Source organism: Siphateles boraxobius, unplaced genomic scaffold (genome assembly GCF_051911475.1).
Source record: "Siphateles boraxobius isolate OS27281-9 unplaced genomic scaffold, OSU_SipBor_1 130, whole genome shotgun sequence".
NCBI lineage: Eukaryota > Metazoa > Chordata > Actinopteri > Cypriniformes > Leuciscidae > Siphateles > Siphateles boraxobius.
Genome location: NW_027508734.1, coordinates 10,777,961 through 10,802,500, shown reverse-complemented (window position 1 = coordinate 10,802,500; position 24,540 = coordinate 10,777,961). Strand labels below are relative to the sequence as shown.

The 24,540-nt window shown below is 37.3% G+C and overlaps 2 protein-coding genes across 8 annotated transcripts in view; both read left to right on the top strand.

The window, feature by feature from the left end:
* The window catches only part of nav2a (neuron navigator 2a), a 238,027-nt gene extending 219,624 nt beyond the window's left edge, over positions 1–18,403 (top strand). For all 7 annotated transcript variants that reach the window (XM_077227974.1, XM_077227975.1, XM_077227970.1 and 4 more), the window contains 19 exons: positions 1,458–1,510; positions 3,243–3,266; positions 3,635–3,709; positions 6,894–6,977; positions 7,088–7,211; positions 7,537–7,697; positions 10,713–10,885; positions 10,971–11,124; positions 11,233–11,395; positions 11,522–11,622; positions 11,710–11,805; positions 12,295–12,463; positions 12,554–12,789; positions 13,014–13,168; positions 13,901–13,972; positions 14,237–14,433; positions 14,528–14,646; positions 14,843–15,043; positions 16,096–18,403. In XM_077227974.1, the coding sequence (XP_077084089.1) occupies positions 1,458–1,510; positions 3,243–3,266; positions 3,635–3,709; positions 6,894–6,977; positions 7,088–7,211; positions 7,537–7,697; positions 10,713–10,885; positions 10,971–11,124; positions 11,233–11,395; positions 11,522–11,622; positions 11,710–11,805; positions 12,295–12,463; positions 12,554–12,789; positions 13,014–13,168; positions 13,901–13,972; positions 14,237–14,433; positions 14,528–14,646; positions 14,843–15,043; positions 16,096–16,221 (2,483 nt within the window). In that variant the 3' untranslated portion in view covers positions 16,222–18,403. The remainder of the gene's footprint in view (positions 1–1,457; positions 1,511–3,242; positions 3,267–3,634; positions 3,710–6,893; positions 6,978–7,087; positions 7,212–7,536; positions 7,698–10,712; positions 10,886–10,970; positions 11,125–11,232; positions 11,396–11,521; positions 11,623–11,709; positions 11,806–12,294; positions 12,464–12,553; positions 12,790–13,013; positions 13,169–13,900; positions 13,973–14,236; positions 14,434–14,527; positions 14,647–14,842; positions 15,044–16,095) is intronic.
* A 4,047-nt stretch (positions 18,404–22,450) lies between these two features.
* Positions 22,451–24,540, top strand: part of htatip2 (HIV-1 Tat interactive protein 2) — a 39,666-nt gene continuing 37,576 nt past the window's right edge. The window contains exons 1-2 of the mRNA XM_077227875.1: positions 22,451–22,597; positions 23,073–23,213. Of these exons, the coding sequence (XP_077083990.1) occupies positions 22,461–22,597; positions 23,073–23,213 (278 nt within the window). The 5' untranslated portion in view covers positions 22,451–22,460. The remainder of the gene's footprint in view (positions 22,598–23,072; positions 23,214–24,540) is intronic.

Here is a 24,540-nt window from a genome sequence, read left to right as displayed (position 1 = left end):
AAATAAAAGTAAAAACAAAGACATAAAAACAATGCAAACATTTGACATAAAAACTTACAAAGCATTGTCAAATGCTAAAGAGAACAAGTAAGTTTTAAGCGCACTCTGAAAAGCACCCAATGAAGGACAAGTTTTTACAGACAGAGGAAGGTCATTCCAGAGCCTAGGAGCTGCAACAGAGAATGCCCGATCACCTTTACATTTCAAACGGGATCGGGGAACCATGAGAAGCAATTGGTCATTAGAGCGCAGAGATCTACTTGATTGACAGCGGCTGATTAAATCAGTAACATACTCAGGTGCTAGGCCATGCAGAGACTTAAAAACATAAAACAAAGCTTTGTATTGAATTCTGTATCGTATGGGTAACCAATGTAATTTAATTAAAACCGGAGTAATGTGCTCTCTCTTCTTAGTGCCCGTTAAAAGTCTGGCAGCTGAGTTCTGAACGAGCTGCAAGCGGAAGAGAGAAGCCTGACTCACACCCAGATACAATACATTACAATAATCCAAACGGGATGACACAAAGGCATGAACAACCTTCTCCATATCGTCAAAAGAAAGGATAGATTTCAATTTAGAAATTGATCTAAGATGGAAAAAACTATTCTTAACGACAGCATTGATTTGCCGGTCAAATTTAAGCTCAGAGTCAAAAATGACACCAAGGTTCCTCACGCTAGACAATTTTTTCCCAGGAAACAACCCCAGGCAGTCATCATCCACACAGCCCTTATTTCCAAATAAAATCATCTCGGTCTTATCACACACACACACACACACACATTACTTTCTCAGCACACAGATGATGTTTTGGTTTTCTGGGTGGTCCTCAGCCAAGTTCATAAGCGTCGCTGGTCTTTCATTCTCACATCTGTAACCGACGTACATCACGCCCACGCAGCCGTTTGGCTTTTCCTCAAGGCTGATCTGGCATCATCAGGAAGTGCCCAGCGACCCGTGGGTGGACTGTGTTTAGACTGATGTCTGTGATTTGTTTGGGAAATGATTTGAAGTCACACCTCTGAACTTACATTCAGGATCAGATCTGCAATCTCTGACTGATGCTGTTATTACCCCTGATGAGTCACATCTTGTCGGGGCAGGTGAAAGTTTAATTACAGGTTTTAGTTGTTAGACGGTGTGTGTGGGTCGATGCTTTTGTCTGTGTTTGTTTGTCTGTGTAGGTTAACTGGGGGTTAACACTGCTTTTAGGAGAAATGAACATTTGTTATTTTTGCTGATGCAATCCGTATTGTGTACTTTAAAATCTACAATTTTCATTAAGTAATGATTCTTAGTGTTAAAACTTTCTCTTCTGCGTAACATATGATGTACTTTTGATCTGGGGTTTTTGTTATGTTGCCTGGCAACAGTTTGTTACACCCCAACACCATAGAATTGCAAGTGTTCCATAATAAGTCTTAATTTCTATAAATGTGTGTTTATCCCTTTAGTTCATGGATCGTCCCTCTCTCTGGTGTCCAGTACCTCATCCGTCTATTCAACGGTGAGTTTTCAAGCTCTTTTTATTCAAACAAAAGTTTTTCTTTATTTGGTTCGTGCAAAGACCAAGTTTTCAAAAAATGATATGCAAATGTTCCAGTACGATAGATTTCACTCAGTGATTATATAGTATATCAGGTCGAGTGCCACACCTCCACATGGGCGGCTCCTTTCACCTGCAGTGTTTTAGCAACAGTTCTCTCTCAGGCGCACGTGTAGTGAGTCTTCAGTTCAGATGAGCTTGACTTCAGGAGCAGAGGAGTTAGTTACTTGCGTACTTGGGTAGTAGAGATTTATCTAAAAAGGATCAGATTTACTGAAGTATAAAGACTTGAAAGACATGATGATGGCGACTCTCTCTATGGGGAGAGCTGCGAGTGCTTGGGGATACACGGTAGGAACCTTAACTTTTAGATTACTCTCATTCTTTATTTACATATATTTCTTTTTGTATTCTATATTTATGTTGCATATTATTAACATTTATTCTTAATTAAGTACCAGTAAACAGGAAACCTATGGTGTGTAATGTTGACTTAAAATGTGTATTTGTATCTTGCTGGACTTAAACTGAGTTACCTGATTCTACAGTCTGTATTAATGCTGATCCAGGAACAGATTCAAGCAGATCTTCCTTCTGGTTGTGTTTTGTCTGTAGGTGGAGGCTGTAAAGTGTTTGTGTATGTGGGTGACAGCTGTCATGCAGAAACACTATGTTTCTTAGAAACAGACTGCTGCTTTTGAAAGCACTGATTCATTCTGTACGGCAGAGTACGAAACATTCAACAAAAGCCAGATATAATGACAGGACAATCTTCAGTCTCAGAGTCAACAAAAGATCAGAGAATTCAAACAAAAGCTCTTCTGATCAGAGTTGCATTGATAAAGTCACCATGTTGAGTTTGCATAATCAAACATATTTACAAAAAGCGAGATGCGATTAAACCGAAACCAGCTAGACGCCGAGAGGTTTTTCCCACATGTCATATAATGCTGTGACGGACAGACAGTGCTGTTGTTCTAATGTCACTGTCAGTCTAGCTGTCGGACTACCATTAAAAATCATTATGTGTGATGCCGTAACTCCCCGTGGATGTCATTACATGCCAGATCCCACACAAAGAGCACTAGTATGCTATTGTTGTCTTGAGCTTTCATGTGTCAGCAAGCGTGTTTTCAAAATGTTTGAAAGATTTTGAAATAATTAAGACATTTTATGATATAATATGAATGAGAAATATTTCATAATGCACTTTATTTCTAGATCACTCATCAATGTTTGACTCTTTTGTATCAAAGGTCAGTTGTTCTTGCTTCCATTGAAGCTCAAAATGCTCTTTAGGTACTTTTCATATCATGCAGGATCACATGATCATCAGGTTTTTTTTTCCCCGTTCAGCTGTGGGTGATACTTAGTATTATCTAGGAACCAACTTCCAAACAAATCAACGTGTTCAATGAATCACTCTCAGTGATATTCAAATGTGTCCAACTTCCTGTTCGTGTGAGAGTGTACCAGTAGAGATGAACTCATAAATCACAGGAAAAATAAATATTCCCTCTCTAGAGCTTTAGGGATGTCTTAGTGTTCATTTTCAGGTGTGTGCTGCTGTCTGTGGTGTTCGTTTTATACCCGCGGGGGAGAGAACAGCTCATTTTTCAACTGCTACATAAGAAAAGCTGTGCAAATATGCTGTTTAAACATGCTAATTACCATGTCTTTTTTTTTTTAACAGACGGAGGAGAAATCGCATTCAGAGGTGAGGACATGTTAATCCTTTCGCAAAAACAACACACACGGCCCCTCACGTTCCTGTGAAGCACATTGCCATCAGTAGTGTGTTTATTCACCACCATTGACCTGTTGTGAACACAAACTATGGGTGGATTCACGGTCGGATCTCATTTCACCGCACATCTCTGTGATCTTTACGTCCACCTGTGCAACACACCTCTATTCTGTACATACACCTGCAAACTGTTTCCCCCCTTTGATACCAAATCACAAAGTTCTCTTTCCACGACACACCTGGATCCCTTGTGTGTGCCTCCTTTTCCTCTTCTTTTCATCTGCGCTTTTTTCTTCCCCTTTTCAACCTGTTTCTGTTCTGCATTTTTTTCTCTCCAGATCCGCAAGCTGCGTCGAGAACTGGACTCCTCCCAGGAAAAGGTGTCCGCCCTGACGACACAACTCAGTGCCAATGTAGGTGGACATAGATACATAGTTCTTTATTCTTATATTATATCTATGGGGCATAATTAATTCCCAATTCCGTATCTAGTGTCAGTTGTCAACCTGAGGCGTCATATAAATGGTGTTATCGTAATCCCAGTGACGCCTGTGTGGGTTGTGGAGTTGATTAATATCATGACCTCATTGGAGTTTCCACTTGTCTTTATCTTTATTCAATAGGGCTATATCTTCAGCAGCACAGTCTATTGTATTTTTGCAATACTTTTTCCTTCACTTAGCCTGTACTTAACCATGTATTTAAACCGGTTAAGAAATTAAACCTGTTTTTAAATTTTCAGTGATTACTCTACTATATTGCAATTGGGAAAAAGTAAAGTCACAGTTGTAGAGTTATAATTGTGTGACACTATTGAAGCAATGAAGGAGAAATTTTGAGAGATAGTCACAATTTTAAAGTCTAAAGACATACTATGAGATATAAAATAGCAATTTTAAGAAATTTTCATAATTTTGAGGTACAAAATCTGTCATTTTGAGGTATAAAGTCGCATATTTTTAGAAAATCTCACAACTGCGAGATGTAAAGTCATACTGTGAGATATAAAATGAGAAATAGTTACAGTTTTGAGGTAAAAGTCGCAATAATGAGAAAACATAGTTGCCATTACCAGAAAAGGTCACAACTGTGAGATATAAAATGACAATTATAAAAAAAAAATCGCATTTCTGAGGTAAGAAAATAAAAATCGCAAAAGTTTTGAGATATAAAAGTCGCAGTTATCAGAAAAAAGTCAAAATTGTGAGAAGTCGCTTTGTGAGATATAGTCAACAGTGTCGGGGCAACACATTATAAGTAATGTTAGTTATGTAATCAGATTACTTTTTTAAGTCACGCAAGTTACTTTTTTAGAAAACATGAGTAAGTGTTGTGTGCGCTGTGTAAACATGATGGGTATGTAGTTTTAGACTAAATATAAGCATTTACTCACCTCACTTGTAGAAAAACAGATTCAGTATTCCTAAAAATGAATAACAAACAGTGAAATGCAAATCTGCAGTAATTAAATCTGTACTTGCATTTAATTTCATTTTACTGGTCAACGTCTTTGCTGCTGACCTTCGTCACCCCGAGGCTTATCCATTTCACTTTTTGTTTGGAAGGACAATTACCTGTACCTTTGCCAAAAATACAAATTTTTGTGTTATTAAAAAACAAACAAACAAGCAAGCCCAGCCCAGATGAGAAAAAAATAACACAAAAGTAATGCATTACTTTACATTAAACCATCTAAGTAGCGGAATTAGTTACTTTTTTAGGGAGTAACACGATATTGTCGCACATTACTTTTCAAAGTAACTTTCCTCGACACTGATAGTCACAATTATGAAAAATAAATACTATTGGCGGCCAGTGTGTATTTATAAAATATAATAAACTTAATTAAAAGCAAGACTATGCAGAACAGACTTGTCAGAACAGATATGTGCCATTTCCACTAGAGAAACAGACTGTGTTTGATTTTATATTTTATGACTAAGGACAAATGGTACAGTACAGACTGTGTTTAGTGTTTTTGATATGTCCTCCTGAAGATAAATGGATGTGAAAATCATAAAGACATGTGTCTTATGCCTAAGGCAAAAGGATCCTGTCTTGTAAGTACTAACTAGACAAGATGTTTTAGAGGTTCTAACAAAAGAGGAGTTGTGTTCTAAACTAGATTTTCGAATTTTGGTGCATTGCCATGTTTTCCATTATAAACACGTGTGTGTACAGTTTCTGATGTAACATAAACATGAACATTGTCGACTTGTTGAAAACAAAGTTGATTTTTGACTGGCATGGGATGAAGTGATGGATTAGTTTTGACGTATGCAGCACATTGTTTGTGCAACTCGTATGCAACTCTTTTTGGGGTGTTCAGCTATGGAACAGTGAGAATATCCCAATAGAAAGAAAAAAAGAATTAAAAACACAACTGGGCCCTTGAGACTCCAGTAAAACATGTCAAGGCCCCGACGGCTTTCTGCTTTGTCTGTCTCAGTTATCAATGCTAGGAGGAGCTTCACTGCTTCATAATATAACGCTGTATTGAGTTATCTGAAGCTGAGCTATCTATGGAACAGCAGAGGAGCTCTAGTGATGTTTGTTCTGACGGGACCAGCTCTCTGATATGGCTCCCTCTGAACCGCTACCCTTCTCATGGGTGCACAGAGAAACACGCTCCCTCTCAGAAAGAAAAATATAGACAGGGAGGCTTTACGGAGACAACTGACAGCTCCCAAGACCCTGTTGGATGTAAGGTGAGGCCAGGACCCAGAAGATACATTCATGCTTAGTGGTTGCTCTTTCATAGTTTATATTCATAGTATTAGCTTTCAAAGTTTTAATATTCTCTTAAATTTTCTTTAAAATATCTCACGAGAAATGACACTGAAACCAATGAGACAATTGTTAGTATATAAAAGGAGATGTGAACATTTTTTGAGTTTGGGTTTATATTTAAAGTCTCTTTTTCTAAATGTATTGACTGAGCACAGTTTGAGACATTGTTGAGATCTGTTTTAAAACTCTGGACGGTGCATGTGTGAATATGTTTTCTAAGTCTGAAAAGTCTGAGCATCAAGAGACTTTAGAAAAAGTCTCAATTTTATCTCCGTTTAATCTCATCGTGGAATAGGAGAAACCGTTGAAATGTTAAAGAGATCATTTGTATTTATTTAATGTTTTTCATTCCTACCGGGAAAATTTGATTCAGAGGGAAAGGTAAATTGTAATGAGAGGGTAAAGAAGGTTTTTGTTGTTGCTTGTTAGTCTGGAATACGGGCCAGGGTTTAGATTGCACATCTAAGTGTTTGTTTAAAGGTAAAGATTGTTATTTAGTAAGTTTGAGCTTTGCTGCTTCAGTAACATTTCAATAAACAGGTGGCTCATGCACAGGTCATGCAGTTCATGCAGCTTTGAGCAAAATGCTTCTTTTTTTTATTACTCTTGTCATCATTGCAAAGGAGAAAGCTTTGCTAAGAAACTTTATTTAACTCCCTTGAACTTGAAGGCAGATTGCACAATGTATTATATGAATGGTGTATTATTGTGTAGCTATGATGCATGCATGCAACAAAGACGTCATTTTGAACTTCAATGAACCCTGTTTCTTTACCTTACCTCTTCTCCCCTGTTGCTCTTCATTAGGCCCACCTGGTGGCAGCGTTTGAGCAGAGTTTAGGCAACATGACCATCCGCCTGAAGAGCCTCACCATGACCGCAGAACAGAAAGTTAGTTGCAGCATGCTTTCATTTGGATTTATCACACTTGTTCATTATTAGACATAGAGAGAAAATGATTTTGCAGATGCACTGTCAATAAATATATGCGTGTGTGTTAGGACTCTGAGCTGAACGAGTTGAGGAAAACCATTGAGCTGCTAAAGAAGCAAAACGCAGTAGCTCAAGCAGCCATCAACGGTGTCATCAACACTCCAGAGCTCTCCTGCAAGAGTGAACGCACGGGTGAGGGAGAGAAAATAATCAATAAATACACACGCAAAGAAAAGTATTACAATCAGATTCAACAAACCCACTACAACTATACGTTTACACAAAATATCTGAAGTTTTAAATGTGCTAAATGAGCATCTATCTTTCCCTTTAATGTGTTAAAATTACTCTACTTTAAAGGGATAGTTCACCCAAAAAAAAAATCTGTCATTCATGTGTAGATGCTTTTCAGACATTGTTGTGTTCTGATTGGTTGATGATGTATTGATTAGTTTTGCAGTTTTTTACGTTAATGGCACACTTGATGTCAACTAAAATCTCCATGTCCATTTGTCAGGTAAAAATGGTTCGTCCCCCGGAGCGCAGCCGGACCTGCGCATGCGCAGACAGCACTCGTCTGACAGCGTCTCCAGTATCACCAGTGCCACCAGCCACTCCAGCCTGGGCTCCAACATGGACAACCCTGACTCTAGCAGCAAGAAGAAGAAGAAGAACTGGGTGAGTCCACACTCCTCTCAGCAACATTTAAGGGGATAGTTCACTCAAAAATTACATTTTGTCATCATTTTCTCAGTTGTTCCAAACCTATATGAGTTTCTTTCTTCTGTTGAAAACTAGATATTTCGAAGAATGTTGGTAACCAGACAGTTGATGTGCCACACTGACTTCCTTAGTATTTTTTTTTTTTCAGACTATGGTAGGCAATGGGGCTCATCAACTGTTTGGTTACCAATATTCTTCAAAATATCTTTTGTATTGAACAGAAGAAAGAAACTCATACAGGTTTAGAACAACTAAATGATGACAGATTTGTCATTTTTGGTAGAACTATCCCATCAATGTCCTAAGAACTGTTTAACCGTTGCAAATCTGTGTGCTTTCTCATTCTATCTTTTGTTTGTGTCTAACGTTTGTCCTTTATGTTTTTGTCTGAAGTTGCTTAAACTTAAAATATATGTTACTAAATGCTGACGCTTTTCCTGAAAACTGTATTAAATGCGAAATACCTGCCTTTTTATATTGGAAGTTAGTTTATCATGCACATAGAGTTTAATTTATTGTACTTCCTGTTTTGCTGTGTCATGCTGGCTGTAGCTGGTGTCCTGTGCTGGAGGTGACGTGTCAGATGATGAATATGAATATGAATACGTATGTTAAATAATAATGACAACAGTTACCCTGTTATGTTTGGACAAGTGTAACATTGATAGGCTAGTGGTCTTGTAGATTTATATACACTACTGTTCAAAAGTTTGGGGTCAGTAAGATTTTTTCTTGTTTTGGTTGATTTTTGAAATAAAATAAATTATTTTATTCCGCAAGGATATTAAATTGATCAAAAGTGACATGAAAGACATTTGCAATAATAAAACACATATATTTAAAACAAATGCTGTTCCTTTGAACTTTCCTTTTGTCAAAGGAAATAAAATCTGGTGTCTGCGAAAAATATTAAGCAGCACAACTGTTTTCAGCATTGATAATAATATTAAATGTGTCTTGAGCAGCAAATCAGCATATTACATTGATTTCTGAAGGATCATGTGACTGAAGATGAGTAATTATGCTGAAAATTCAGCTTTGCATCACAGGAATAAATTACATTTTAACATATTAAAATAGAAAACTGTTATTTTGAATTGTAATAATATTTCAATATATTACATTTTTTACTCTACTTTTTATCAAATAAATGCATCCTTGTGAGCATAACCCTTTTTTTTTCAAAAACATGGAAAAAATATTACCGATCCCAAACTTTTGAACGATACACCAATAGTTTGAGTTTTAAATGTTTCGTGTCCCAGTTTGTGTTGTTATTCTTAGATTGATTTTAGTTGTTTAAATGAGATATTCAGCTTTGTAGATGCATCACTGTCCTGTTAGCAAAAAACAAGCCATATCAGCCTGGTGGTCCAGACGGACATATAGTGTTTTAGAGAACGGTAACCAGCTTAACTAGGAATCCATTTGTGTTATTGCTTGTGCACTGGTCCTAGTGGACGCATCATCACTGAGGGGTTTGTGTTGGTCTTGATGGGTTTTCAGGTGAAACATGGTGATGTAGTTCAGCAAGACTCTCAACTCAGGTGTTCTTCCCGCAGATTTAGTGGTAGAAATTGTAGACGGTGTGATTGAAGACAGTGATTTGATAGTGTCATGTGACGGGGCACAAACACACACGGCTGAATGAGCTTTTCTGTGTCTCTCTCTGTTTTTTCGCTGTGCTGTCGCTTCATATGGCAGGTGTATGAGGTAAGAGAGTGTGTTAGTTAACCCAGCTTCACTCCTAACCCTGCTAACCGTTAGATGCACTGCTCCTCAGCTCGCTGTGTGTCTCCTTCACACTGTCCTTGTCTTCTCCCTCTTTTTCCCCTCTGTCCTTTATATTCAAAATAATGTCCGTCTTGAGTCATTATATTTATTCTAGTGCTTGTCAAATCGATTCATCGTGATTAATCGCATCTAACATAAAAGTTTGTGTTTATATAATATATATATATATATATATGTGTATATGTACTGTATGTGTATAGACAGACATGCACACACACAAACATACATATATTATATAAACACAAGCGCTAAGTTAGATGCGATTAATCGTGATTAATCGATTTGACAGCACTAATTTATTTATACAATTAAGCTAATATTTATTTTAGTACATAGTGTTACACAGGACAACTGCAAAGTCTGACATTTTTTCCCCTTTTTTCCTGACCTTCAAGTCATGGGTTCTTGATATTTGAATTCTTGATTTCATCCTGAACTTCTTGACTTTTAATTTTTGATTTTGAATGCTTTAATTATAAATTCCTAAATGTTGAACTTCTTGATTATCAATTTCTTGATAATTATTTTGAATTTATTTGTTTTTCATTTTTATTTTATACTTGATTTTACATTTCTTGGTTAAATTTTTTAGTTATAACTTCTTTATTTTGAATTTAAATTTGATTTCACATTTCTTGATTATGAACTTCCTTTTGAATGTAAATGAATGTAAACTTCTTTGTTTTGATTTTCTTTCTTGATTATGAACTTTTTAGAACTTTGATTATGAACCTCTTTATTTACTTATTTTTTTTAACTTCTTGGTTATAAACTTCTTTGTTTAGAATTTTTTACGTTAAACACCTCGATTATGATTTTTTTTTTAAAATGTTTACTTATTGATATTGAACTTCTTGGTTTTGCAACTATACCGAAATAGATGTAATGGTTTAAAACTGTCAAAATAACAGTTTAAACGCTCAGCACATTCAAATCTATACATAAAACATCACAGATAAAAAGGCTGCTTTATCTTCAAACTTTGATATGGATGATGCCCAACCTGGCCTTTTTTTTTCCGGCTGTTTCTCCCTTCTTTCTTTCTCTTTCTCTCTGTTTTCCTCCCCTGTTCTCACAGTACTGCTTCTCCTGCTCATGCTTTAAGTGCTGCCCAGTCGTTTTCAAGTAACTCTCAGCTTCATGCTCTCCTCTTTGTTCTGTTTGCTGTCGTTGCAGCTGCGGAGCTCCTTCAAACAGGCCTTCAGTAAGAAGAAATCACCCAAGTCGGCCTCATCCCACTCAGACATTGAGGAGATGACGGATTCCTCTCTCCCCTCCTCTCCCAAACTCCCTCACAACGGCACCGGCACCTCAGCACTGCTGCTCCGCAACACACACTCCGGCTCAATGTGAGTGTGCTCGTGTCTTGACCTGATTATTGTTGAAATAAAGTTGAAATCATATATTAATCAGGACATGTATGCTGTGATTTAGACTGTCGGACTGTCTGGATGGGGAGGCAGAGACTGTGATGCAGTTGCGTAATGAGCTGCGAGAGAAGGAGATGAAGTTGACGGATATTCGACTGGAAGCCCTAAGCTCCGCCCACCAGCTGGACCAGCTGCGCGAGGCTATGAACCGCATGCAGGTGTGAGATTCACCTTACCTTCTTGCAGTCCCACGAATCAGATTCATTGGATTTTTAAGTAGAAAAGGGAATGTTACATTTTTTATCCCCGTGTGGGTGGTCTGATAGGTGGAGATCGAGAAGCTAAAGACGGAAAATGATCGTCTTAAGTTGGAAAGCCAAGCCAGTGGAAGCAGGGCGTCCTCTCAAGTGTCCGTCTATAACCCAACTCCGACCCCGACGCCTGGCCTGTCTCAACACAGCCTCAATCTCACAGAGTCCACCAGCTTCGGTACAAGAATGTTTTTTTTTGTTTTTTGTGAAAATTCTTATTGTTGCTCCCTAAAGGATGTTTTTGTAGCTGTATGTGAGGGAAAATCATAAAAGCGCATTACAGATCTAGTCCGTCTTCTTTTAGACATGTTGCTGGATGACTCTGGTGGAGACGGAAGCTCTCGGAAAGAGAGCAGACATGTGAAAATAGTTGTCAGTCTTCAAGAGGACGTCATGTGGAAAGAGGTCAGTTCTGCCGCTTTTTTTGTGCTGGAAGATTTTAAAAAATGCTTAAATAGTTGGTTTTAATGATGCGTCTTCGGTCTCCCACAGGACAGCAGGAATCGAGACTTCCTGATCGGCTGCATTGGTGTCAGTGGAAAAACCAAGTGGGATGTTCTTGATGGAGTTGTACGGCGCTTGTTTAAGGTAAAGTAATTCACATACATCACTGTAATCATTTGTTGATGATGAGTGGTTTACAATGAGAAACATTAGACTGATTGTGGTATATTGATATACATGTATGAACAGTAGGTGTCGCTAATATACCAGTTGCCTAGAAGGCACAGAGATGACATGAAGGAGAAAAAAAAAGTGTGTAGACCGACTACTTGAGCTCTTTCTGAAGTTCGTTACTGTTAAAAACACTGATTCATGAAACTATTTTAATGAATTTTTAGTTTTTTCTGAATTATTCTTTTTGAGTATGGGTACTTATTCTGTTGCGAAGTCTCCTTTTTACTTCAGAAGACTTTTTCATCGAGGTATTTAACATGCTCTAGCTTAATTTGAGAAAGATGTGGAATCAACATACAGTATTATCCAAGCACACTGTACTGTATAACAGTGTATTACAGACCGTCCAGGTATTAGTGGATAAGTGCTGGGTTTGATTATCTGATTGTCTCTCTGTAGGAGTACATCAGGCATGTTGATCCGGTCAGTCATCTGGGTCTGGGATCAGACAGTGTTGAGGGCTATCGTATTGGAGATGTGATCCGGTCCAGCGGGACAGACACACCTGAACTCCTGCCGTGTGGATACCTCGTGGGAGAGAATGACACGATCAACATCTCGCTGAAAGGTTCACACAATCAGAAAATGTTTCATTTGTTATCGCAATGTGTTATAGTTGTTGTTAACATTTTGCCTGTGCGTGTTTCTCTCAATTCAGGTGTGAACTGTCAGTCCCAGGATTCTCTGGTCTTCGAGACGTTGATTCCCAAACCCATGCTCCAGCGCTACGTGTCTTTGCTCCAGGAACATCGCAGGATCATCCTTTCAGGCCCCAGTGGCACCGGAAAATCCTACCTGGCCCACAGACTGGCGGAGCATCTGGCACTGCGAGAGGGAAAACGGCCCAATGAGAGCAACATCGTCACCTTCAATGTCGACCATAAATCCAGCAAAGTGAGCGTTGTTGTTTTTTCCTATTTTTTAATCAAAAATCCTGGTGTGTGAGCCTGAGCTCTCTCTCGTTTCTAAAAGAGCAAGGCAAATCCACCTTTTCCCTTTAGAAACAAAGCTTTTTATCTACAAAACGAAAAAGAAAAATGTTTAGCTAATTAGATATGAGCCGAAGTATAGAAATCCTTGGACATTAAAAAGTAAAGATGTATATATTTATTTCGTAGGAGTTACGTCAGTACTTGGCAAATATAGTGGATCAGTGCAGCGCCGACGGGCCGGAGACTGAAGCCCCTCTTGTGCTTCTTCTGGATAACCTTCATCACGTCAGCTCACTGGGAGAGATGTTCAACGGCCTGCTCAACTGCAAATACCAGCGCTGGTCAGTCTGCCTTTCATGTGTTTTAATTTTTTATAAATACACGTCAATAGTTTTGAGTCTGAAAGAAATGAATGCTTTTGTTCAGTAGGGACACCTTAAAGTGATTGTAACATTTATAATGTTACACAAGATTTGCTGTTCTTTTGATATTCCTATTCATCAGAGAATCCTGAAAAAAAAAAGTATCATAATTTTCCCAAAAAGCACAACTGTTAATAATTGATAATAATCTGAAATGTTTCTTGAGCAGCAAATCAGCATATGAAAATGATTTCTGAAGGATCATGTGACACTGAAGACTGGAGTAATGATGCTGAAAAAATCAGCTTTGCATCACAGGCATAAATTACAATTTAAAATATATTCAAATAGAAAACAGTTATTTAAAATAGTAATAATATTTTACAATGTGTCTGTTTTTACTATATTTTTAGCTAATAAAAGTGGCCTTGATAAACTAGTTTATCTAGTATAACTAGTTTACTACTTGAAATAGTCTTTCAAAATCATAAAAAAATTCGTACCATCCCCAAACTTTTGAACAATAGTGTGTATTTACATAATTTGAATTAATAAAAATATCATGTGTTTATGTACACACTATACAATATTCAGTGCACACTATATACAAAATCACACTACAGTCAGTGTAACAAAAAAAAACATGCACACGAACACAACAACAAGTGAATGTACAATTAAAGGTTTTATTTTGTCTCTCTGTATTTGCAGCCCGTATATAATCGGCACAATGAGTCAGGCAACATCTTCTGCTCCAAACCTGCAGCTTCATCATAACTTCAGGTACAAAACTGCTCTCTATTTTCATATTAAATTAGCACTACAAACTATGCCTTGGCCTTAATTGGGAAACTGCAGTGGAGTGACCTCTAGGTGGCGCCATTATGCTATTGTTAAAAGCAGTGATGAGATTCTATTCATTAACATCTAAATGAACAGATAGATTGATAGATATTATTATTATGTTTTATGGATTGTAACTTTTTAATTAACATCTTCTAAGGCAGTGATGATGTTAACGTGAGCAACATTTGTTTTCCGTTACAGATGGGTGCTGTGTGCTAATCACATGGAGCCGGTGAAAGGTTTCCTGGGCCGGTTTCTGCGGAGGAAGTTGATCGAGACTGAGATCGGCAGCCGGACACGGACCCTGGAGCTGGTGAAGATCATCGACTGGATCCCTCAAGTCTGGCACCACCTCAACCGCTTCCTGGAGGCTCACAGCTCCTCTGATGTGACCATTGGTACGGAGATAAACCACCATGCTGAAACACAATATTATCAAATACTAATTTGCTCCACAATGGTTGAATTTGAGTGTCACGTGTCTTCATCCAGGTCCACGTTTGTTCCTGTCATGTCCGATGGATGTAGACGGTTCTCGTGTTTGGTTCACTGACCTGTGGAACTACTCCATCATCCCCTACATGCTGGAGGCTGTGAGAGAGGGTTTACAGGTAACATCTGCTCTCTTTTAGAGTAAAATCGACCTATTCCGACACTAATATGTTTTATTCAATGTAACTGTGAAAGTCATCTCTCACAACATTATGAGTCCGTTAACCAAACCCTAGGATTTTCTTCCTTCTGTGTATCCCTCAGTATATAGACACAAAGCGTTTATTCAATCTCTGTTTGTTTGCATTTGTTTAGCTGTATGGTCGCAGGGCAGCGTGGGAGGATCCTGCGCTGTGGGTTCTGGAAACTTTTCCCTGGGCAGCTTCTCATCAGCATCCTGATTGGCCGGCTTTGTTGCAGCTCCGCCCAGAGGATGTGGGCTTTGATGGATACTCCGCCTCCAGAGAGGGCCTTAACAAACAGAGCACTCAGAGTGACAGCGACGCCGACCCACTGGTGAGTTACACAAACAGGAGTGAACCCATAAAAACTCTCTGCTCTCAAATGTTTTTTATGTTTATTTATGAAAATAAAAATATACTATTTGCTGCGGTAATGTTACTAAAAAGTTGGGGACATTATAAAGCAGAAAAAATGGTCTTGAAAGGATTGGTCAAGAAAATCAATGATTGAAAATAATTTATAAATATAACATAAATTAAATATAAATTATATAAATTGTGTAAATTCTCATAAGATGAATCAGAGGTTTACATAAGGGTGGGACCAACCTCATCATGACCACCATCTTGAGATCACATGTTCTGCCGAATATTAACATATTAATTTATTTTTACCGAGGTGAATTAAGGGCAACAAATAAGTCAACAAATAGAGTATGCCACTCAGTGTTATTCTAGTATTATTAATGTATGTATTAGTATATATTATGAATTATTATTCGATTCTAAATATAGTGGATAATAAAAATATTTCTAATTGTATATTTTCAGGTTTTTTTATTTTAAGTTTTTATTAATTTTGCTAAGTGCTTTTGTCATTTTCATTAGTGTTTTTTCCTCAATATTTCTATTTAGCTTTCATTTATTTGTATTTGTTTTAGATAGTAATTGTAGTACTAAAAAAATCATCTAGTATTTGTATTTTATTTAAGTTTTATTTATTTTTTTAATTTCACTTGATTTAAATTAACAAAAAAAATCAATTAACAATCACACTGATGTCACTATAATGGCATTGGTCACTTCTGCGTTATTATACATCCACACCAGAAGGTGTCAGTATGTCTGTCAGTGACACCACATTATTTATGACAAATAAATGGATGTTGACATTGATATACATTGACATTTGGCTGGGTAACATACAAAAACTGGTTAAGCACAAAGTTTATAAAAAATGTTTTTTTTTAAATGAAAAATAGTCTTATATTTTAGATTTAGTAATTTCTTTACTTGAAATACAACACCATACATAATATCTCCGATTTCTTCTCAAACACATATGACATCTGGCCTGACTGTTATTTGTGTGTATCGTGTGAACAGATGAACATGCTCCTGCGACTGAAAGAGGCGGCCGGCTGCTCCAACCCGCAGAGTTACGACAGCGACTCCAACAGCAACAGTCATCATGACGATATCCTGGACTCTTCCCTGGAGTCCACACTCTGATCCTGCCTGATCCCTTACAGTATTCCAGCTGCGGCAGCCAAATCAAGTCTACGTGAAATCACTACGGGTGCTGGTAACCCAAATAAAGACGCTTCATATATAAAAAGACATATATATATATATATAAAGAAATATATAAACGGGAAAACTCAACGGCACTTCAAGCTGCCTTTTGAGAACCACTTGTGTGATTTTAGAAATTTTACATCGGCAAAATCAGAAGAAAGTGTTTTGTCCCAATTTTTACCTCAAAAGTAAAAGTGCGGTCACGTTAGCGGAAGTCTGCGAATTGTCAAGCGACGTATGAATCCATTTGACCAACTTGTACACATTGCTAAATCTTTCGCCCTCACACGAAATTACAGATTGCGTGGATTCCTATTGAAAGAGTGGATTTCGCCTGCAAAAATTCACCGAACAATGCTCGTTTGATTTACTACCCTCTACTGGTGAAATGGAGACGTTACATCTTTAGACCATCACCTTCATCGACTTTCCCTCTATTGATGGATTTGCTCATGACTTTACAAAACCAGCTTGATCGGATGCTGACCATCGCTTCATGTTTAACGTGATAAAGATATGGATGAAATAGCATGGTGCTACACTTTTGTGTTTAGACTTATTTACTGTGACGATTGGAGAAAAAAACCTCATTTATCGTCTGGGACGTGCTTTTGTTTGCCCCTTCGCATAATGTCTTTTTTTAAAGCACCTGCTGACCGCATGATCCAGTGTTGTACTGTAGCACAAAGCCCATCTATCTATTTTTTACACTCGATCGCTCTCTGTTTTTGGTGCTGAATGGAATCTGGTGCCTTACTCCATTTTGTAAAGAAAACGGCACTATGTTTTATACTTCCGAAAAATGCTGATTTGATTACGTTTCGTAATTGAGCTACAGGGCTCTGCGCTACTCTTTGAGTTGGCCTATAATAAACAGCCTCATAGTCATCATATCATACCAGAGGAGCAACAATGTGAGGTTTGGGAAAGAGGAAGTGCATAAAGGGAGCCTGCGTCTGTTTTGATAATGTGTACTTGTTTTGTTCAGCTACACAGGCGCTGTTAAAAAGGGACGTTTTACAATTTCTAGCATCACTTTCTTGAAAACTTTCAAACATCGCATATGAGACAAATGATGCATTGTCGCCTTTATATACGTGAATAGCATATAATCACTACTGGCAAAGTGCAGCTTGAGTGTTTTAGCTGTAAGGCTTTGCTTGGTGCTTAAAGACCTTCTCAAAAACATCTTGGAAAAAGCACCGTGTGCTGCAGGAGAAATCGTTCATTATTTGGTGTATGAGTATTACCTCATTGACCATTTTGGCCTTTATCGTGTACATATCTTGCATTCAATGTGAAAGGGTAACAAAGTCCACATAGACATTGGATTCATAATATACTGTATTTGCTGCTTCGTAATGCAAGGACGCTTCTGGTTTGTACATAAAATTTTATCTTTGATTCTCTATAAAGGAACATTATTTGGATGGATAATAAGTTTCCTTGCATGGGAAAGCATTATATATGGGGCTATTTCAGTGTTTTCACCTGATTTACGTTGTCTAATGCTGTTCGAATGGCACTACAGGGTTTTAGTTACAACATTGCTTCCATTTCACTCCAGTGTATGATTCCTGTAAGTCATCGATCCTATGCAACATCATCGTGGATTTAAACCGGAAGCCAAATATCGAAGCTCTGTAATGCTGTCAGCACTGCCAATACATTGTGTGTACACTGTGTATATAATTTGTGAATAATTGTAGGATATGTGCCTAATATTCTTTGATGGATTATGATGATGATGATGATGAAGTTATTTTAAGCACAAATGTTGTATGTGATTGTTGTAACTGAAACGGGAGGGCTATAATCGAATGGAACTCGTGTCACTGAATGTGTACTTTGCTGAAACCTTGTTTCTTGCTGTAAAATATCAGTGTAAATATTTGACTGACCTGCAGGCTGCATTTTGCTGAATAATCTTTTTCTAGCCATTTATAACAGCGCTTGGAAATAGGGAATATTTTGTGTACAGTGTCTTTTTCATCTTAACGGTCGTCTGCAGGTTCCCACGAATGATCCGTGAAACGCAGACGACCCACAAAGATTTACTGATCACATTACCAGTTTTAAATTATTTCTAATCCAATAAACCCAATAATTATTTATTGATTGTTTATTAGTTTTAAGATGTCTACATTGCTTCATGCAAGCACATTGATGGACAAGAAATTATACAAGAAATAAATTCATTTCATTTTGATATCAACTTGTTCCGTTAAATCATGTCATTAACAAAAAATAAGAGTAATACAACAAAAGCAATAATTTAACAGTTTAAAAACTGCACAGTCCTCTCATTTCTTCATGCCGTCAATTTGTTGGCAAACCCTGGAGGCTGATTTGCCATGAGTTCACTGGAATTTCCTATGAGGTTTTAAAAATATATATTAATTTATGATTAAATTAAGGGATTAATATAACTGTCAGGGATCTTTTATCTTTTGGTTTTTAGTGGCTTACATGCTGCTGAATACCGTGGTTGTCTGAAACTTCAAGAACTTGCCCTTATACTTCGAAATTCAAATTCATTCCATTTAATTCTCTTCCCAGTTTTTGGATGACAAACTGACCAGCTCTATTTATTCCAAATGATCTCAGGCATTGTTCCAATGTTCACCTGTACCACTGAGAACATATTTTGAAATGATATATTATTGAAGTAAACGTATAGGTGATGGCTTTGGAGTCCTGAAGCAGTCTCTAATTGATCAGTTAAGATGGGTCTGAATAATTACTGTCTTGTTTTAATCATCCCCTGTTCAAAAATTAAACAAAAAGTCCCCTGTGTATTTCAATGATTAAATGTGTAAATTATTGATAACACTGCAAAGACACATAGATGGCGCTGTCACCTAGTAGCTGTTACTGTAGACTAGTTTGATGCTGTCAACAAACGCCAACACACACACACACCAAAATCCAGCTTTGTGTTTTGTCGGACCGGTGTGTTCACTCCATTTGTGTTTGTTGGGTAAGTATGAACATAACGTGTTTCCCAGTCCATCTCTTGTACAAATCGCATATTAAAAATATGCTGATTCACCCATTCGGAAGCAAAAGGCCTACAGCTCGAGGTTCAGAGACCGCGAAGAAGAGTTTGGAGGAGTTTATTGATTTAGACCGTTGTGTTTAATAATCTTAAATTTGTTACGTATTAAATAATTTTAGTCATCTAAGAGGCCATTTACACAGAACGTTTTTTTTTTTTTTTTTTTTTTTTTTTTTTTTTGGCGAGGGCAGTGTAATGAACACTATAGTCTACACAAAGTGACCCAAGACTCAATTTTTTCACATTTATATTATGCAAAATTATTATTTTAGTAAACACAACAACCCATTTATTTATTTTTTGTCCAAAGTATCATATTTTCACACCACATGATTTATAGAGAATTATGGCATCAACACACATCCATCACCTAACAGCAAGTAGACCCCATAAAATATATATTTTTAAATCTAAAATACATACAATAAAATTAACATTGAGTTTGAGACATTTTACATATTCATATGTTGGCCTATTTAAATTTAAGGATGGGTGTGAAACCTTCAAAGGTCATTATAAGTTAATACATATAAAAGTAATATAGCAGTCTTGAGATGCATCAAAATGTTTATACCATGTATTTTACAGAGCATCTTTCATTCTGCCTTTGGTTAAGATTCGTACAATTAAACAATTAAACAAAACAGACGATTGTCCCTACATAAATTACTTGAAAGAATTTATATGAGCATTGAGATCATTCTAATAAATAAAAAAACAGAAAAAGATGCTCAGGCTCAGATACATATTTATGCTAGATTTAATTTCCTTGGCATGTTTTAATTTCAAGATGGTGATGAATACACACCTAAAAATATACTGAGTACTAAAAAATCTCAACACAATACGTGAAACAGAAATAGTTTTGTGAAATGTTTAGTGTTACAATTTTACATTTACAATACATTGCCATCTACATCTTATCTAAGGGTCTAGAAAGCGGCAATGGGTTTGTTCAAAAACAATTTTAAATGTAGGATCAGTTTTTCCTTTTTCCTCTAGGCATCTCATCATAAAGTATTGTTAGTGCCTCTTGATCTGTGGTATGAGATCCCCATCAACTTCATAAAAAATACCCACAATTGTAACAGCCTTGTTTAACTCCATGGCATGATATTCCTGCGTGGTGTGTTTACCTTGTGCACAAAACATGTACCAATGCTAAAAGTTTTGCCCTATTCTCTCCCACACTGGAATTATGTAATTGTCACTCCTGTTTCTAAAATGTTCTTTTTTCATCATATTGTATGCCTAAGCCCAGAGGCAATCAACTTAACAGTGTGGTTTGGCAAACAGGAAGTGAATAAGGCCAGGGGGTGGCAGAGTGAAATTTGTGGCATAAAAAATAGGCAAATTATGAAAATGTGTATTTACATAGCCTAGACCTCCTGTTGAACCATGTTTTAAAAAATGATATAGCCTATAGGCAATTACCTACAAGAAAGTCCTAGTTTAAAAAAAAATGTGGATGTATATCTCTCAAGCAAAACTGCAGAATTAGATGATCAAATTGGAAGCTGACTATTTTAAGACAAAAAGTTCCATTCGTGTATTTAATTGCTCTGTCGTGTCATGACGTTTAGGGCCGACCCGGAAGACTAATTCGCCACGCTTCCCTCCCTCGAGCTCGGAGATATGTAAATAATAGTGTTAAATGTATGGGGACAATAAGGTCATTGGTTTGAATTCACTCATGTGTTGTCCTACTACAACTTAAATGACCATACCCCAGGCTCAAACGTTAATTCTCGAAGAAACACAAGTTTTGTTCTACTATGCAACATAGCTTACATGCGTGACCATTTAATCCATAGTTGTTGTAGCCTAGTCATTTACTAAACAGATTAACTAAATATTAGATCAATATTTCTACAGTTATATGCCTATATGACGGTATCTTTTCAGCTACATTTCGCAACAAGTAGCGGTAGTGATAAAATACTTAGTTGCCGTGTTTATGACACAATTGTAGCTATTGTCTAAGCAGTTTTAAAGCTCTGTGAACAAGCAATAAAAAATCTGCAAAGTTCGATTCGTTTTAGTGAATCGGTTCGCTCGGAAGGAACTGATTCGGATATCTGTGCACGAGTCCTCGCGCGTCTTTTACAGAATTAGCCTATTTAAGTTAACTTAGGCCTAGTTCATTGATATTATTTTGTTTTGGTTTAATACAGAGGTCTAATAGAGAACATTTATGCGCTGTGATTTAATGTTATGTCTGATTGATGCTGACATTCTAATTTAGATTTATTTAATCATTCAAAAACTCAAAAAAAATCATTCGTTTTTTTTATTAATTAGTCATTAAAAAATGTATCAAACAAAATTAATCCAGAGAAATATCGTCAATGTCTAGTATTTGTATTAAAGTCCCTTGTTAATTTTGATTGTGTTTGTGGTCAAATTGATGCCGTAGCATAACGAAGACTTGTTATGAAAAAGATAATAGAGGATTAAAAAAAATTTAATTTTGATTTTTTTTACTACAAGACTGTGCTTATATAAAAAGATATTCTAACTTGTTTAAATATCATATTTGAAACATATTAAATATTGAAGTCCAAAGGGGCCTGTTGCGCAGGCTATGCCTATATCTTATAGGCCTATTATTCCATGTTCATTTTTTTTTCCTTTTGTAAATTATTCATAGGCCTAATTATTTTGTAATCAACCACCCAAAAAAAGAGATGAAATTTACAATTTATTTGCAAACCATACAAAACATTTTCAACATATACATATGCAAACAATGTGGCACAAAGAGATAAATTCGTATAAATTATACATACGTCTACAACTTTAATAAAGAATCTAAAACTCAAAATTCTTGGTATAAAATATCCATACAAAAATATTTGTACAAAACACTGTACAGTCCCCCCAAAATAAGCTGTGCGACACAGCAAAATCATTTTGCGAAGAATTTCCAAATAAGTAAATATAGTGATGTGGAAAATATTTGCTACAAACAAAAGTGAAATTATACGCCAATAAAACCACAACATGGTTATTGCGTAAACTTGTGCTTGAATACAGTCATTATACAGAAGATAAAGCTGCTTATGACACTGTTATTTCATCATCTGATTCAGAAAAGTCCGAGTGTTTGAATGAAATGCTGGAATCAGTGCTGTTTGAAAGTTCACGTCTCGGTGAAAGGCAGAAATGTGAAGCGCGAGGAATGTCCCCGCAAGCGTCATCTTCATCTTCTTCATCCTCAGAGGACTTTTTACCCACGTCGCTGAGATCTGGGTGAGGATTGGTTTTGGTAGGCAGGGTTTGTTCTCGGCAACCTCCTGAAGACAGCAGCTCCCTCTCCTTGGAGTTTCTCCATTTCATTCTCCGGTTCTGGAACCAAATTTTGACCTGTTGAAGAGATGATATTGTATCGTTACGAATTTAAGTCAATAGAGAAGTTGAAATAATAAATGAGTGTGTGTGTGTGTGTGTGTGTATATATATATGTGTGTGTGTGTGTAGTGTGTAACGTGTAGGCTATGTCAGATGCATTTAATCGCGATTAATCGACATTTGACAACTTTATTTATATGCAAGGTTAAACATAAATTATGCAAATAATATTATATTTGTTTGTTATTTCAATTATTAGATTAGTGTTTTTTCCCGCCCTTTTATTCACCTGTGAATCTTTAAGCCCGAGTTTCGATGCGAGTTTTTTCCTGTCTGGCTTGCTGATATATTTCTGCTTTTGGAACATTTTCTCCAGAGCTTTGCGCTGCACATCAGAAAACACAGCCCGGCGGAGCATCCCTCTTCTGGGCTTCCCTCTCGCAGCAAGAGGCCAGGAAAAAGTTCCAGGGATGGGGACAACCGATGAAGGAGCTGTAACGAGAGACAAGTGCATAAGGTAAATAACGCATTCATTGACACATTCACCAGATTTCTAATAGTGTTATTTTGTTTCGCCCATGAGGCTAAAAGTTAACTTTGCGTTACTAAGGGCAATTGGGTGTTGCTTTTCCCAGGGACAATCTGAAGTGCTGAATGATCAGGGAGAAAGAAATCTTTTCTTCATTATCATCTTTATTTAGAATTTATTCTCTTGAAATGTCTCTCCCTGTTTTGAGTGAAATGGCACGAGGTGACTAATTAGCACATGGGCCGGATCCACGCTGCATTGGTATGGTAAAAAGGCAGAGTATCCTTTTCTACGAGCCCCCCGGTGAAGGACAGAGGAGTTAATATACCGTGAACGGTAATTGTGTAGTAATGAACTGGCAGAGAAAAGACTCCGGACAGACGGCTAAGGCCATATATTACTGCCACAAAAGCAGATTTACACTTTCAAACTGAACGCAACTGCATAGCGGAATACTGATGACCGGGGACCACGTTTTTTGCCCTCAAATAATTTTCGTTAAATGAACATGAAAAGCAATTGAGAGCGCTCAAGTTGTTTTGTTAAGGTATTCAGCGCGCGCAATGAAAAGACTCTTTTCAAAAGAGTCGTGCTCTATTATCATGTGGCGTATTTAAAAGAATAGACTTTAAATATTTACTGCCTCAAAAGTGCATTTTAAGCTCGTATTTTAAGGAGCCCGTATTTAGAGAGCACTTCCAAGCCGAAGTGGGACTCGCGCGCAATGAGCTGTGGTTGATGTTTGGCATCTTCTACCAGCCTGCATTTTCAACGGGTTTTGTCGGCGATTTTGTCGATTTTTCCTGATTTCTCGCTCTCCATTCTACACACACATCTCTTGATATTGTTCTTTTGCAACTCAAACACCAATCACACTCTATGTGGTCTTGTGAGAATATTGAAACCGCTCAATGTCTCCTAATGGGCAAATTAGTCCATGACTGGTCAACGCCCCTCTGTCGCTGGTTAAAAGTCTATCTTTGGCGGGTTTGTGGGTGGTTTGCCCCGGAGGGAGATGACCAGATTGGTCATGGTGCTGACGGCATTGTTGGCAGTCAGCAGGCCGAAATGTTCCCTCACTGTGGGAAAGACCTGAGCCAATAGCGGAGAACTTAAAGATGAGAAGAACCTCACGTTGCAGTCGATTAACCTAAGTCTAACTCTTTTGCATCTCTCTAGTACAGTGACTGAATGCAAACCTCTTAAGTGGACTGTACAAGCATTTAAATCTGAATACTCACCGGGGAAGTATGAGGAACGGACGAAAGGGCAGAATGAACCATCAAAATAAGGCACATGGAATCCTTTGGGATGC